A 17,291-nucleotide genomic window follows, 5' to 3' on the forward strand; every position below is an offset into this window, starting at 1 on the left:
AATGGAAAAATCCAAATGTATATTTGTCCGTTTCTCACCCAATTCGTGTGTTTTGCACAGGCAGAAAAACTTGATGTAATTCAAAGGATGAAAAGATCGAGAGCCAGATTCCCCTTTCAAAGGAGTAATTTAGTTAATTATGCAATATGTGGACTTAGACTGAGAAACATCCAGTCATGGGGGATGTGTGAGTTTAGCACCGCGTGTAAATACTGCATCTCATCATCTGAGCTAAAAATACAGATCACATTAGCAAAATCCACACCCCAAGACTGGTCTGTGACCAATATAGCCATCGCCAATATAGTCTGATGCCATGCTGGGGCTGCTAAGTATACCACCTTTTTGTCGGCGGGCCTAGACAGGCATGCTGTAAATAGACGACCGAGGCTTTATTGAACTTGAGACATTACGTAAGAGGCTAAACAGCAGCTGATGCCTTCCGTGCCCCATTTTCCATCAACCAGCTTGAGGCCCAACACGAAGCTACCCGTGTCTTTCCCGTGACACATTTTGTTTGCCTCTCTGTTCTCTTGGCATCTTATCAGGCCAAAGCAGGTTATTTTGCCATCTCATGCACTCGTTTTTGTTTGTCTGGTTTGCTGCTCCAGCCTTTTGCAAGGAAGTGGGTCGCATGGTGGCTGTCAAAGGAAATCCTATTCTTGGAAAGCCCTGACTCACTCGTTTCCAGAAGTCATGACCTGAGGAGGAGGGAGTGAGACAATGAAGCAACCAAATAATCAGACTTTAATTGATAAATGAAATAAAGCCATAAAATGTAATGATGTAATTTCGTAGAGGTTTGGTGGCCCGGTGCTCGACTGCTTCGCACGCTGGCCTCACAGTGCGGAGGTGCTCCAGCCTTCCTGTGTGGAATTTTCATGTTCTCCCTGTGCCTGCGTGGGTTTTCTCCGGGTACTCGGGTTTCCTCCTATATTCCAAAAACATGCGTGGCAGGTTAATGGAACACTCTAAATTGTCCCTGAGTGTGAGCGCGGATGGCTGTTGGTTTCTGTGTACCCTGCGAGTGGCTGGCAACCGGTTCAGGGTGTCCCCCGCCTACTGCCCGAAGACAGCTGGGATAGGCTCCAGCAACCCCCATGACCCTAGCGAGGATAAGCGGATCAGAAAATGGATGGATGGATTGAGCTGACAGTCTTTTCTTTGAATACTTTCTCTTACTCAAGTAATTATTTGGAGGACAAAAGCAATCGCAGAGCGCACATAGACGAAAAACCATCCACACTCACACCTAGGGACAAGCAACTCTTAGCAAGACGTTTGAAAAAATAAAGTATATGCTATAACTTTGTGGGAACACTTTGTAGAAGGGCCTTTACTGTACCAGCGTGACTCCCCCAGTCAGTGCCCGACTCAATCAAGACATTCATGGATGAGTTTGGCGTGGAAGACAACACAGAATACCTACTGTATCCAGAAGATGTTTGGGTTTTTTTTTGTTGTTGTTTTTTAAATGCCATCATGGTCCGTTTCACCTGTTTTCAATGATCACTGTTAATATTTGCCTCCTCTTGCCGGAGTCTTGGCAAGGGGCACATCGCGTGATATGTGGATAAACAAAATATTAAAGTACCTAGACCAGGGGTGTCAAACTCATTTTTGTCGCGGGCCACATTGTAGTTACGGTTTGCCTTGGAGGGCCGTTATGAATTTTGGGAAGCCATATCAATGTTTAATACCCTCTACATATTACAGATACAGCGCACAACAAATTGATGAATAACTAGTTTTAAAATCAGGAGTCAAGAATAATGACTGTTATTGTGGATTACATATGACAATTTGAAATTTTGGTGCAGACTTTAGCAAGCATCATGGAACTAGACATGCTGGAATTGCTTTTGTGGGCCACATAAAATGATGTGGCGGGCCAGATCTGACCCCCGGGCCTTGACTTGGACACCTGTGACCTAGACTGTAAAGAAGACATTTTGTTTGTGATATCCTCTCTCTCTCTCTCTGTCTATCTCTCTCTCTCTCTAGATGTTCTGTGAATACAATTCCCTTGTACGATGCATTTTAAATACTTAATCCGAGGGTCATAGAAAAGTCATCCTGAAAATATCTAGTCTGACACTGGATACTTGCTGGATTTAATTACACGTTCATCCCATGACTGAAAAATGAATAGCCTAATGGCATGCTGCTGAATTGGCCGGATTGCGCCGTGGGTTATGTTGGCCAGGGCCGACTATGATCTGGTGTAACTACGCCACGCACGATCAGATGTAATCTCCAGGCACGGGCAACACAGCTGTTGTGTTTGCTCCCCATGACAAGTCCGAGCCAGGACCTGTCGGTGCCCTCATCTGGTCTGGCACGGTCTGGCCCATGTCACAGCCAGCAAAAACTCTCTTGGCTTGGGGATCACAGGCTGGACTCTGTTTGCTGTTGACCACTCGGGGAGGAAGGCGGTCAGACTAGTCGGCTTTAAGGCTGTCACATTCACCTAAAGTGGGGTAAGGAGGGGGGGGGGGGGGCAAGGGGGGGGGGGGGGTCTGATTGTGCTATCAGGCTCGCTCACATTCATCCAAATCCCAGATTACAAACCCTCCGCCCCTTGCGCTCCCCTGCACACTCCCTCTCTTTCAAACATTTGCGCAAAGCACCACATTTCTCTCACTGTTTTATTCTCGCTGACCCCGGTAACACGGACGAGCACACACCCCTAAAGCTCCCCCCCCCACCCTCCCGCACATCCTCAATTTGTCTCTATTTTGTCCCTATTCCCTCCTGCCCTCACTTGTGTAACTTTTCTGGATTATTAAAATCAGAGGAGAAGGAAGGGGCTTGTGGAAGGCTTCGACCAGAATGGTGAGGTAGGCAGAAATAATCCCCTTCAACTTTCCCCGTGTTGCTGCTTTCACGAAATAATGCATTTAGCTCGAGTTATTTTGGGGTCATTGAATAGAAACATACAACAGGTGTTGAATCGTGACTCCTGGCACAGAACCAAATCAGCTGCAAGAGTCATTTGGACATTTTTTCTGAATTACGACCAACTAAAATTAAAGCAGTGGTCAAAGTTTTGCCATTTTTTAAAAACTGTACTTATGTGAATTGTTTTAGGCCTTTAGTAGTTTAGTAGTTTTACAGAAAAGGCATTTGTGCAAGTGGTTCAATCAATTCCGAGTTGATGTTCTCAATCACCATATGATTGACTGGTTCGGTTCTGGGTGAAATGTGATTTCCATCTAAATCCGATGAAATAAACTCACAGTCCCTTTTTTGGTCCGTGATATAACTTTTGTTGACTCTTTGGAATCGGCCCAATATTTTCCTCAAAATGAGAGGTTGAACTCCATCTTGTTTGACCTTGGTGTGCTGATAGCTACAATTGTTTCCGAGTCGCATTTCTTGTAGCGTGTCCCCATTGTTTTGATGTTTTCATTGCGACAGCAGTTCTGGGATGGAAGGATTAAATATAGATTAGTGACAGACCACAGTTTTTATTTGCCGCACGCTTATCTTTTTCTCTATGTATCTGTGAAGGATTAAAAAAAAAAAAACACGACAATGAGTAATCTGATCACCAGCTGACACACGCGACCTCTCAGTGGTTCCTCGGCAGAGTCAATTTTCCGTAAATTATCAGAGGATAACAATACCGTTGTCACTCGTTTAGAAACAAATAAAATACGCCATGAAAAATAGACGGTCAAAACAGTCTGACACTAACATTGGCTGTGTTTCAAGATTAAGTTACATTTTGGTGGTTGCTGCCGAAAAACGTGATCTTGAATTACAATTGCGAGTAGAGGACAAAGTTCTGCCGAAATGGAAAGATGACGAGACTGTACGAATTAAGACTGACATCATCGTCAGACCAACAAAAACAGGAGAGGCTCGGATCGCTAATAATTTAGCTGGCTGCAGAATGACCATGATCAATGTTTAGCCGTGAAGATTTAACATGTAACGTACAAGAATGCTCATTTTGATTTTGGCTTGCTCAGTTGTGAATCACAAGTTGTCACAAACTCTAAGTTATTTTTTTTTTTTACCCCATTCAAATTTCAAAACATTTCTATCGAATCGTATAGCCTTATTTTTGACCAACTTTGTGCCTTGGGGAACCATAAATAATTGTTTCCTCTGCTCATACCCACCAAATTTCTATTGAATTGCTGTACAAATTCACCATGGCGAATAACTCATCACCATCAAAGTCCTTAAATTTGAAGCATTTGCTGCCCAGCCCCCCTCGCATCACCAAAACTCCTTTTCTAAGACCACTGGAAGCCTTTATCCCATTTAGCCACAAAACATCGACTTTAGTTTAACCCCTTCGAGTTGTACTTTGCACTTTCAAATGACAGAAATTGCATCAGTTGACTTGACTCCCTCGCGTCCCACAACCTAATCCAGCCTGGTGAGGAATCCAGGTCAGGTGCATTCCGGGACAGATGTCTGGCTTATGTTTTAAAATAATCCAGTTCATGTTTTTGCCATTATCGCACCTTCAGAGACCCGCATATTTTCCTAATGTCTTCTAATATTTGCATCCCAAATTGTTTCACTGTAATTGAAGTTCAAGAAAAACCATGGAGAAAACATGCCAATAGCAACGGCCAAGCCATCGTTGTCACTTGGAATTGTCTGTCAAGTACAAAATGGTCGCTGGGGGGTTATCTCTCAATGCAGAGTGCTAAAGTCTGACATTTGCATTTATCTCTCGGAAGGATATTTCTTGCCTTTTCCACGGCTGTCAGTTAAACTGAACAGTTAGAAGTAAATGAGAGTTTTGCACATTAGATTACGGCTGTGCGGTGGCACGTGAGTTTTATGTAATGTGCCGTATGGGTCGTAGCGTGTAGGTGTAGAGAACCTTTCACTTGTTGCCTAGAGCTTTCTCTCCCCTGGGCAGTCTATAGTAAAACTTGTTTTTTGTACAATTTTTTTTTCTCCCACATTTGCAATGTGACGTGCATCATCGAGTGCATTTTTACCAACCATTTTTAAATCCTATCGTCATATCTGTGACCAACTATGCTCAATTGATTTTACCGTATGGATGCTCTTTTTAATTTTTTTTTTTTATTGTGTTATTCTGTGTGTTTGTGTGTTCTGTGTGGTGCAGCCCTGCTAAGCAAAGTGCCTCCGTATAGCCGAGCGCAAAACGAAATTTTAAGCGCACCATTTCATTATTTTATACCTAGACGGTACCACGACAACACGGAGACACGATTAACATCGCGATATCGAATACCCGTGACATGCCCAATACCTACACGTCCAATTGTCAGGCGCTCGGGGACGAAATGATGAATAAACAAAGCTAAGGCGGTCAATGCGGCGTGTTCTATTTCTTTTTGATAGCATCATTATATTTGTTTTACTCTTGGACTGACACTTCCAATTCCATTACTTCATATTTCTATATGCGGTGCAATCTTTTAAAGTCATACCGAACAGCGCACAACTTGTGAGAGTGAATCTACCATTTAGCACCTGCCAATCTGAGTAAATCACGCCCGATATCTTTTTTTCTTTGATGTCAACAAAATGTAAAGTCGTATACTCTTAGACCACCAAACCAATCTAAAGCCTTTGTTATACACGAAAGATATTTCACTGTTGATTTTTTTTTCTTCTTCTTTCAATTCTCTTTCTTTGACCCTTCAAATGGGACCTGACAATGATTATGGTGCATTAGCCCTTTCAGGCGCAGTGGTTCCGACAGTGGACAGTTTATCTTTTTATCAGGTTACAGGGTGCGTGAAAAGATTAAATTAGCCCGCAATGGCCCGCAGTCATTAGAGAGTTTTAAACGGGAGCGCGATATGTCTGCACAGCTGACGTGTGGCATCCCTTCAGTACATTCTTGCTGCTTCACTCTGTCTACCCACGTACGTCTGCTTACGTACCAAGCGCAATACAATATAGCTTTCTTTTTTACTCGCGACACGAATCCAACTTCAGCATGGACGTTTTGCAGCTGTTCGTATGTTGTGAATATTTTTTGAGGGAGCGAGTGTGCAACAGCCCGCAGTTACTTTGAGAATTCGATTGGATAGAAACTGTATTTACACATTTGTGTTTTGCAACAGAGGAAGTGATCATGTTATCTATTAGCTTCTGCTTTGCATTCCTCTAAACTTGAATGTTTTTACTAAACACTACTGATCACATTTAGGTTAGTCCGGTGGATGTCTCATCGAGGTGGACGTCTCTACGTAAGCCTATTTCAACCGCTGAAATATCACAAGAAGCTATAGGGAGGGGTCTCAAACTCGGGTCCTGGAGGGCCTCTTTCCTGCATGTTTTTCCATCTCTCCCTGCTGCAACATAACTGATTCACAATGATCTGGATCATGATCAGGCTGTCAGGTGTGTTACAGCAGGGAGAGATGGAAAGCGGCCCTCTCTTCTAAGTTAGAAGACAATGAGGAAATGAGCAGCATACCTTCATCTTCTCTCACGCCTGATCTGTTTTCCTTTTGGAATAAAAATCAATTACCGGTAGATTTATACCGTGACATGAAATAGATGCCTCCTGTTTTCCTGTTACGTCAACGGTGGCATTTGACAACACGAGAATTTCTGAAGAGCATCAAACTTGACATTCTTTTTTATTTTTTATGTTTTTAAGCCGTCTAGTTCCATGCATATCTCACATCCGCAATCTGGCAATGATAACGTTTATCTCTCAATTTGAACATAGTTTCTGCTTCTCCCGAGTGAGCTGTTTAAGTTCTCCGCCTCGTCTTCTCTGACAAAACAATGAAATTAACGAGGCATCCCGGAAGATAAAGTTTGCAATCTGGGCCTGTTATCAATTTTTTTTTTTTAATGGCGCAAATGACAGGACCTGCTAATGGAAGATTTGCTAACCTGACCCATTAGCAATGGCCTGCATGCGATTAAGTTCAACATTTGCAATTTTAAGCAACATTAGGCACATGATGATTTGATAATCGGTATGATCGGAATCTACGTGACCTTTTAAAGTGTACTTTATAATGGAATGGCTGACGTCGAACACGATCAGTTCCGGGGTGATAGTCACTCTTTGATTTATTCGTATTCAAGGACAATTTTCCCCATTTTGACCATTGAACTATATTGTTGTAAATATAGAAACATGTACCACTTTCCTGTGTTATTTGTCCAGAAGGACAATGAATTTTTTACGATTTTATTGTGGTTTACGATTATTTACGATTTTATTCCGATTGGGATACCACCAGCGTCACCGAAGCAACAAAAGGCAAAATGAAAAGGTATAATACACTCCCGACTTAATGCGTGACAGCAGCTGGAATTTGTTTTGTTTTTTTGTTTTCAGGTGGTTCCATCCCAACATCACCGGAATCGTAGCAGAGCAGCTCCTGTTGACCCGCGGCGTCCACGGCAGTTTCCTGGCCCGGCCCAGCAAGAGCAATCCGGGGGATTTCACCCTTTCAGTCAGGTATTTATGCTCTTCCCTTCCATTGCCTTCCCTACATCTGTTTTTTTTTCCCTCATCGATCACAAGCCTTTTTTTTTTTTTTGCTGCCTCGCTGTTCTCAAATTGCAAAGTTCAGTCGTGAGAGCAAACAAACCTCAGTTCTACCCGGCTGAGAGATGAATTTACCATTTTAGAGTCACTGAAATGACATTGTGAGTACTTTTAGATACCAATCCATACTCATTTAAAGTTTATGTACAACATCTGAACCCACACTGCAAAGTTCAGAGACTCCACATCCTTAAAATGAATCGTGTATTACTGGCATCGGTCGGAATCTTTAGACCTAAAAAATAAACTCTTTTCAGGATACCCCAAAATGACAATTGTTCAATTGTATCTTCAAAGAGAGCGAGGCATTTTCAATAATTTGTTTTAAAAAACAAAAGCAAAGTAGCATCTATACTCAGAGTGCCCCACCCTTTTTGGACCGAAGAGCGACTTTTCGGGCAACCAACCTCCCGCGATCGATTCATTACTGCACGTGCACGCATACACACCCATGCACACACCCACACATGCCATGATGACCAGTCGCCATAACGGCCCCGAACATGAACGAAACAGAAAAATAAAGACAAGAGTTTGTGAGTTTATGAAAAGCAAATCACTGCCTCCCTTAGTCAGTGCGGCATGGGACACACTTTTGCAGCGTGTTAACTGCAAGAATATCACTATCGTAGCTCATATGTAACATATGGAAATGTTTCTCCTGGCACTCCAGATTTCCATTGCTCGGCATCGGTGAATTGCCCAATGAAACAAACTTTGAATGAGCACAATAATAACAAAAGATGGATTGCAACGGCTCTGATCTCAAGCTGCAGTTGCAGACTGTTGACTGCTAACAGCTTCCGGTTGATATCGGCCATGTGGGTTAAAGGTGACATGAATGGCCTATTTTGTAATTTTTTTCATATATTGGACGCACCACACTATAAGATGCAATCTACAATGCATCCACTAGATGGAGCTATGCTCAAGTAAATGCCAACAGAACACGACACTACACCATGATTTATATAGCGATGATCAGATGTCACTAAAACTTAATAAAGCAGCGATACAGTTCGCTTAACCAACAGCAAGTTTTAACACCATTAACGTTGAACTCGCTTGCCACTGCTCTATTTCCGCGTTCAACTGCGAAACCGATCGCCTTGAGTTTGAACTCTGCATTGTAAGCATGTCTCGAGCAAGGAACCATTTTGGGGTCGAAATATTACCGTAATGACCATACACTAGGCACATCGGATTTTAAGGCGCGCTGTGAGCTTTTGAGAAAATAGAATGCTTTTCGGTGCACCTTTTTAGTGCGGAAAATACGGTAATACAAAAATATATATTAATAACACACACACACAGACACGCGTGCGTATCTCCAGCATTTCTAGATGTCGACTATATAATGTCCAAAAATGTTTAAATGATACTAAACTAATCCTGTTGTTCATCATGTGGTAAGCTCTTCTTGAGCTTCCAAACTCAGTGTACCGCACTCGCCATTTCTCACCACGTGCGCACACTTTCAGTATGTTATCAGAGCAGTGGAGAGCCTAATGAGCAAATTAGTCATTATCCGGCATGAGTACTTTGAGTGATAGTTCCGATGGTAATAGTCACTGTGGGAGGTTGGCCTCCTTGGCTCTGTCTTCTCTTTCTCTCCTTTTTTTTTCTTTTTGGAGTCTCTACCTGCTCTTATCTTCTCCATTGTATATGGAACCCAGGAAACATAATAGCGATGTAATCAATTTCTAGGGAGATGAAACCTCAAGGAGGGAAAGTTGGAATGTGCGAAGAATGAGTTTGTGTAGCAGTAACATTTATGCTGTTATTGCATTTTTTTTTTTTGTAGAAACATGCTATATGATCACAGAATGTTTAATTAAAGACATTATAACACAGAGAGTTTGGGTTTTGTATGCTGGACATTTAGGGTTTTATAAGCATTAAATACATTTTAAAAAGTAATGCAGAATTTTTGAAATTTGTCCTAAAGTAGAAAGGGTCCTTTCACACAAGCACTTTTTCTTTCTTTTTTTTCAAACTCAAGTTCATCACTTGGTGCGTGCGGTTCATTTCGGCAGGTGTGGCGATAGCAAACAAACTCGGGTGTAGGATAAATACACCAAATGCACTTGATATTATGTTTTTTTTTGTTTTGTTTTTTGTTTACAGTACATATTCCTTTCAAATGTTTTTCATTAGCATAAATATTTTCACTTGTTTATTTTGTAAATAATTATATTGGATGATTTCCATTTCCATACAGTCCTGTATTTTACTGTAAAAAAATAAGAATAATCCACGAAACAGCAAGGCCGCGAAACGCAAATCGCCTGATAGCGAGGGATCACTGCACATGTAAACTGTAAACCGATTAGATCATTGACTTGATTCGTTTTTGTTGTTTGGTCAATTGTAACGCATTTTGATCCATTCAAATTCTTCCGCTGGTGACCGCACATATTGGGAAAAAACATTTTACTATTCATATTTCCGTGCGACAGCACTCGAGGTCTCTTATTTTCCTTCTCAACCGTATGATTCACATTGCCCCAACTGGAAATCGGGAGTTCATTCGTTTACTGACTTTCAATCTTGGGTAAGTCAATTTCAGGTTGCAAACACCACATCATCGCGCCAACAGTTTGCATTCCCTGCAGGTTGTTGTCATGGTGACGGTGAGCCAAAATTCAGCATTCGCCATCGTGGAGTTTTGCCCCAGTGGTGTGTGCGAGGATTTCCACGTCCCTCTCTTCTCCTTCTTCCTTTGTGCTTAGCGTTGATTCTAGCGGCTGCACCTGTGTTGATGAGATGATAGTCCCCACCCGGTTTAACATGGGAATAAAATATTTATCGTGTCTTCCATTGTAATGTACGTACAATAGTAAAGTAATTAAGGAAGTGAATAAAATGGAAGCGCTTATGTTGGGCTCTTCCATCGGTAACAGTGTTTAACTGTGAGATAAAAGCAGTCTAAAGGCCTGAGCGTCAAAGTGGGACTTGAACAGGACGATGGAACTATTGGCGCCGTGCCAAGCGCCAATACCAAAGCTGTTAAGCAATTACCGGGAAACACATAAAGAGAAAGCCGTGGCTCATGAGACAAAAGGAGAAAGGAACAGAAGTGTTGAGAAACACCAGTGCGATCAATCAATCAATCAATCAATCAATCAATCAATCAATCAGAGGTTGGCCTGGACTGCTTCGTCCCTCCCTCCAGAATCGTCTTTCTTCATCTTACCAAGTCTGTGTGAGGTGAGTTGCATTGTTTCCGGTCTGTCAGTTGGGATGCAGACTGCACGCATTTATTATTCACGATGCGATGACTTCTGATAACAAAAACGAGTGCTCTCGTAAAACCATTTTCAGTCATCAAACACTGTCGGGGAAAAAAAAACAACAACATACAAATAGGCACAATTTCTCGCACAAAGATCAGGACCAACTGGAGTGAAGCACGTTATTCCGTCTTTTCATTGTATCCGCCTGCCCAGTGCACTAAACAAAGATGAAAGACTAAAGCTCTCGGGCAAGGCAACTTTATTGATATCCCGCATTTCATCCACAAGGCTTCACTCAAACAAGAACGCAACACGCTAAAAGCATTTGTTTTCAGGCACGCCGACATTCAGACACAAAGCAGAAAAAAACTAAAGTAGCTTACAAATATTACTCAAAGAATGTACAATAGAAAACGTTAAAAAAAATGAATATTCTAAAAATGGAGAGAAAAAGTAATTCAAAAGAGAAAAATATTTTTAAAATTGATCAGAAGACCTTAATCCAAGGAAAGGGTAAAAAAAAATTTGCATGCAGCATAACAACTACATGCAGCTTCATCTTGTTTACTTTGGACTCTGGGCTCCACGAATAGACGAAAGTTGGCGGCTCTCCGACCCCTAATGACTTTTTGGTCAATCAGCATTTCATTAAGTCACAAGTGTCAAAGTCAAGGCCCCCCACGTCATTTTATGTGGCCCGCGGGAGCAAATCATGTGTGTCAACTATCATGATTCTTGCTGAAATCTGTTCCGAAATGTTCAATTATCATGGGTAATAAATAACAATGAGATTTTCCACCGGCTCCTCTGAGGGAAGCCATAACTCCGAAGTGGCCCGCGACAACTCCTGCATTGAGGTATTCACCAGTAGCAGAATTTTAAAATCTATTCTACAGATGATTGGGAGCCAGTGTCTCTTGTTGCAAACTTGTTGGGACCCACAATGCTCACTGAAATAATTTGAAACGAACAGATAATATCCCACTGGATAAAAATAAATGACTTGCTTGATTAAAGAGCAGTTATGAACACAAAGGAGAAAATAAAACATTCCACTTGGTAATGAACAAACAATTGTTTTCTTTTTATTAGTTTCACATTGTGCCGAGCAGCAAACTGTTTTCTTTTCTGTGTGGCAATTTAAAAATGTGAATATGTATTTCGGTTTTAAAAAGTGTTTATATGTCATTCATTTAAAAAATAATAATAATAATAAAACATGAACAGCATTTATGCAACTTAATTTGTGTGGAAAGCACTTTAGCATGATACATATGAATACCGTGTGTTCATGTGGCGCTCGCAATTTTGCCATTCAATGTGTGTGTATGAGACAAATTTTAAGTTGCGGTCATCATGAGTTCAACTATGTTGAAGCCCTTCTCAAATAAACTTTGTCAAAACGAGCCTTGAAAAGCAAGCAGATGGCTCGATAAAATTCATCGCGTGGTACGATAGCGTGTGAGTGGGCGCTTGGCAAATAAACATGATCTATATTTTACTTGTGCAGGCACACGTGTGGGTGTAATTTCTACATGTCCGCAGGGCATAAACCTACCTCTGAAATGAAAAATAAAAAAAATTAAAATGTCCCTCTGCCCACCAAGGCGCAACGATGAGGTGACCCACATCAAGATCCAAAACTCCGGGGACTACTATGACCTGTACGGGGGCGAGAAGTTTGCCACGCTGGCCGAGCTGGTGCAGTACTACACCGAACAACAGGACCTGCTGCGAGAGAGGAACGGCCATGTCATCGAGCTCAAGTATCCGCTCAACTGCAAAGACCCCACGTCTGAGAGGTGCCCGCTTCACGCCCACACTGATAAATCAGATCCGATTTGCATTCAGTCCTGCACAAACATACACGCAGCCCTCCGTAAGGTCAGCAGAATGTATGGCTACTTTCCATTAGCCCATTAAAACTACATCAAAGTTTCTTTCTGACTGCAGAACGGTATTTGTTTTTGTATAGGTTTTTTTTTGGGGGGGGGGGCTATTGGGTTAAATTTTTCACTCTACAGACTTCACGGTGTTGCTTTTACAGTTGAAGAGGCAGTTAAGCCATCTAAGAGGTGTTATTAGGCGAAGCTTTTAGCGCACTTTCCTTTCATCGCCCAATTGCAGCTCATGATGCACTTTAACCCGAGACAGGTTCGTCATTTCTCCCGAGATGGAATAGAAATTGCATCTCAGTCTGTTTTTTTCTTTTTTCGATGAAATATTGTACTCTAAATTCATGATCACGTGTATTTCCAAAACTGATAATAAAAAAAAATATGCTTCACACCGGTCGTTGTGAGGTCAGGGGTCACTAATGTTGGCCCTGAGAGAAGCGCTGCTGGCTCACAATCTCCATTTTAATTCATCTTAAATGTGTTTGACGGGGCTTGTTTCGCACCAAATTCATCTCGTAAAGCGGAAAATATATTCAAGTAAAATGAAGAATTAAGCATTGGGGAGAGCTAAGTGTTGTCGTCCAACGCCTGATTGATTCATTAATCCGCCCAAAAATGTGGTGGAAATGAGCCTGAGGGGAAAAAAAGTGGTGGCTTGATCATCGTGCAGCACACAGATGTGTCTTCACTCACAGTGCTTCCGGAAACTCTTTCTACATATTGTGGTGTTACAGCCTTATTCCAAAATGGAATGCTTACCAGATGCACTGTATCTTAGACCCTGTCCACATGAAAACGTGTTTCAGTGTATCTGCAAGTTATTCCCCATTTGGGCATTCCATCCACCCCAGGGCGGCGCTTGAGAACCTGTAAACGATTCCAACCAGGCGCGAGGGTGAATAGATCACAAAATGTCACCCCTTTGGATTTCAGTGTGTACAGTCCATATGCTTATTTCCCGGATTGATGAGTACTAGTGATGGGACGAGCGACACTGGTGCGTCAGCACAATGCCGAGAGCTCAAGAGTGAAACCCCGCATCGGTGCGTGTACTGTATTGCTTTAAGAAAGAATCACGTGACCAATACCAGAACTGAATCGTTTGAATGTGCTGCGCCAAAGTGTGTTGATAAGGACACAAACTGTATCAACATGTCGTGGATTTGTTGGCTGGAGTTTTGCGAAATGATTGATCGTTGTATGAAGTTTTCCCAGTGTGGAATAATTTTGATCTTGGTCTCCTTTGAGCATTGTTTATTGTTATATACAATTCTTTTACGGTGGCGCATTGCACGCACTTTATCAGTTTATAAAGTGAATGACCTGTTCTACATGTGATAGTCAGTGAAAGAGCCTTACAGTTGCTTTATTCATTTTATCTTATAATTGCGAGATCCTCCATAATTGAAGTCCAACGCTGCCTGTCAGAAGCAAACACACCCAGAAACCAAGACCCTTTACAATATTGGAAATGGAACCAGAAAACATATCCACATCTGCATCAACTTTCATTTAAAACTCTGCTCACGATCGTCATCTGAACCATGTGTAAGAGTATTTTCTGAGGCTGGGGAGCTGGTGTCTAAGAGGAGAAATCGCCTTGGAGCAAAGACACTCCAAAAACTTTTGATCCTCGATAAAATTTCTGAAACTAATCACTTTTTTGTCTTTTATTTCACATGATTTAACAAAACTTTCTACATAAGTTAAACAATCTGAATTGTAACTAAAATTTGCTATATTTTGCATTCCAACTCAGTTGAGCATTTACACAAACAAGGAATTTATTTACCTGCAATGATTTTATAACTACTGCAGGGGTCACTATTGGGTGACCAACACAGAGTCAATACAGTGCTGACACAGTTTGTGAACTGGGTCAATACACTCCTTGAGGTATCATCGTCCCATTGACGGGGTACTCATTGAGTACTTGTAGCAGTTGGATGACGTGGGTGTAGCCACCATCATTGTCAACAACAATGGCGGATAACCGTGATGGCCTGAAGGAGGCGCTTTACTTCGTCATCCATCCAGACAAAACTCTCCTCCTCTGATTGTTTGGAATTTGCCGCAATTGTCGCAATGAATGTTTCTTCGCTTATTCTTCCTCTATTTATGCTTAAGCTTCTTCTTCTGTTTCCCGGCAACTTCCCTTGGCTGCGCAACAGCGCCACTTTAGGCTTGGCACACACACTACAACCTTTCAGCATCTTTTTGTGGACACTAATTTCTTGAAATTATTCAGTGTTTGCAAGATTCCTTTCATTTCTTTCTTTCTTTTTTGATGAACAAACTGGGCTCTGTTTCCATGTCGACTTGGCCGTAATGTTCGAGTAGAAATCGGCATGCGTGACTTGTGAGACGCCCGCAGCAACATTAAGAGGCCGTTTCCCCCCCACAGGAAGTTAGAACATTGTTAAGCCTTCCTCAACTCAGATCCTCTTGCTTGTCTTGATCATTTGTCTTCCTCTACCCCCCCCCCCCCACCTCCTTCTTCTAGCCTCAAGCTGAGCTTTTTCGATTTTCTTTCTTGTTGTATAATGGCCAAGTTCACCTTGAAAAACATGAAAAAAGATGTCCACAATAATAAAACATGGCTTAGTTTTCAAGTAGAGGGATAACGCGAGTAAAATTGCTATCTTACTGCACCATAAGTAAAAGTTGAGCTCCACTTGAACAGTTCACAGTGGGAGTCAAAACGGATGTGAAGCGTTTGGAATTTCTTCCATTTCTGCAGCAGTTTGGAATCAAATGTTGTCTGATCTTCACCTGAGTAGCAAGAATAAGTTAAGCAGTCTGATTAGACGAATACCACGCCAACAATTATGTGTTCATATCTTGATTGAAACTAATAGCCCGCTATGGATTTCCAAGAGCTAATCAAGCACCGGTGTGAGCCAAGCTAGAGTCTGAACAACGAGCCCGGGAGAGAACTGTCTCCTCTCAAGAAGTATTGCCTGATGTTTACCATGCCTTGCTTAAAAGCGCTCTCGGAAGACCGAAGGTTCAGAATTGTTGACGTGTAGTAGAAGGCTGGAAAAGGATGTCATAGAGTTGTAGTCGAAGCTTGTGAAAGAGCTCTTGGACGTTCCAGAGCACGACAGGCAAAATATTCTGCAGACTGATCAAACCAACGCTGAATTGGACCGAGAATGATAAGATTGTGTTCACTGTATTTCATGACATGAGATGGTTACATTCGTAGAAAGCACTTTCAGTAAGATGCAGTTGTACACCCTTTGCAAATTATCCATCCACCGCTGTATACACTGCACTGCTTTTACTATTGTGGGTCATGGGGACATCGAGTCTATCCCAGCTGACTTCGGGTAAAAGGCGGACTTCACTTTGGACTGGTCAACCAATCAATCACTTGGGTGCAATCAAAACAGACCACCAGTCACACCCACGCTCCCTTTCGCATCCATCAGTGAGTGAGAACTGAACCTCTGCTGCCAGAACGGAAGTCGCGACTCGAGAGAGTGAATCACGACACCGTCTGTGACGCAAATACAACCTGAAACCACAATAATGAGCTTGTGAAAATGTACATGGTTCAAGACAACCGGATTTGTTTTTCACATGTTACTTGTCATTTTCATTTGTGTGTTTGTGTATGATTCCTCCCTGTCCTCCAGGTGGTATCACGGCCACCTCTCAGGTCGAGAGGCTGAGAAACTGCTCACAGAAAAAGGCAAGGCTGGTAGCTTTCTGGTTCGAGAGAGCCAGAGCAAACCGGGCGACTTTGTCCTCTCGGTTCTCACCCACGAGGAGAAGCACGAGAATGTCGACCGCAAAACCAAGGTCACCCACGTGATGATCCGATACCAGGTACTTCGGCATGATGCCACAGAAATACTGAAGCATTTGGTCCTAATCACGTTCGAACTCGGATTTGGTGTTCTCCAGCAGGATGGTAAATACGACGTCGGTGGTGGCGAGAGGTTCGACACCCTGGCGGACCTGGTGGATCACTACAAAAAGAACCCGATGGTAGAGAAGAGCGGCATCGTCGTGCACCTCAAACAGGTTCGATTCACAAAAAGTAATTCCCGACCAATTCTTTCGTATTCCGTCTTGAATTTGTCTTGACAATGTTTCATTCTCCTGCTGTCAACAGTCTCTCAATGTACTTTCAGGCAAAGATATAGTTGGCAAAGTAATCATTGGTTTCTCTGTCCCAGTGGTTGACTGGTTAGCACGTCGGCCTCACAGTACAGAGATGCAATGGGTCGATTTTGCCTCCGGCCTTCCTGTGTGGAGTTTACATGTTCTCCCCGTGCCTGCGTGGGTTTTTTCCGGGTACTCCGGTTTCCTCCCACATTCTAAAAACACGCGTGGCAGGTTAATGGAACACTCTAAATTGTCGGTCGGTGTGAGTGTGAGCGCGGACGGTTTTTCATCTCTGTGCCCCTGCGAATGGGTGACAACCGGTTCAGGGTGTACTCCACCTACTGCCGAAGACAGCTGGGATAGAATCTCGCACACCCCTTGTGAGGATAAGCGGATCAGAAAATGGATGGATGGATGATGTCATCATGAAAAAAAAGCAAAACGTGTCACATGTCACACGACGGACAGGAGTTTCATCATTCCCTCAACCCTCTAAAACTAAAGCAAAAGGCTTCACAT

The 17,291-nt window shown here is 42.5% G+C and overlaps 1 protein-coding gene across 3 annotated transcripts in view; it reads left to right on the top strand.

The window, feature by feature from the left end:
* ptpn11b (protein tyrosine phosphatase non-receptor type 11b) overlaps positions 1-17,291 on the top strand; it is a 32,233-nt gene that overhangs the window by 3,322 nt on the left and 11,620 nt on the right. The window contains exons 1-5 of one of the 3 annotated variants that reach the window (XM_052059791.1): positions 2,664-2,840; positions 7,310-7,432; positions 12,366-12,560; positions 16,298-16,490; positions 16,569-16,688. In XM_052059791.1, the coding sequence (XP_051915751.1) occupies positions 2,833-2,840; positions 7,310-7,432; positions 12,366-12,560; positions 16,298-16,490; positions 16,569-16,688 (639 nt within the window). In that variant the 5' untranslated portion in view covers positions 2,664-2,832. Of the gene's footprint in view, positions 1-2,663; positions 2,841-7,309; positions 7,433-12,365; positions 12,561-16,297; positions 16,491-16,568; positions 16,689-17,291 lie in introns of those variants that run through there. The other 2 variants (XM_052059789.1, XM_052059790.1) reach the window with 2 other exon arrangements.

This window comes from Hippocampus zosterae, chromosome 2, assembly GCF_025434085.1.
Source record: "Hippocampus zosterae strain Florida chromosome 2, ASM2543408v3, whole genome shotgun sequence".
Lineage (NCBI taxonomy): Eukaryota > Metazoa > Chordata > Actinopteri > Syngnathiformes > Syngnathidae > Hippocampus > Hippocampus zosterae.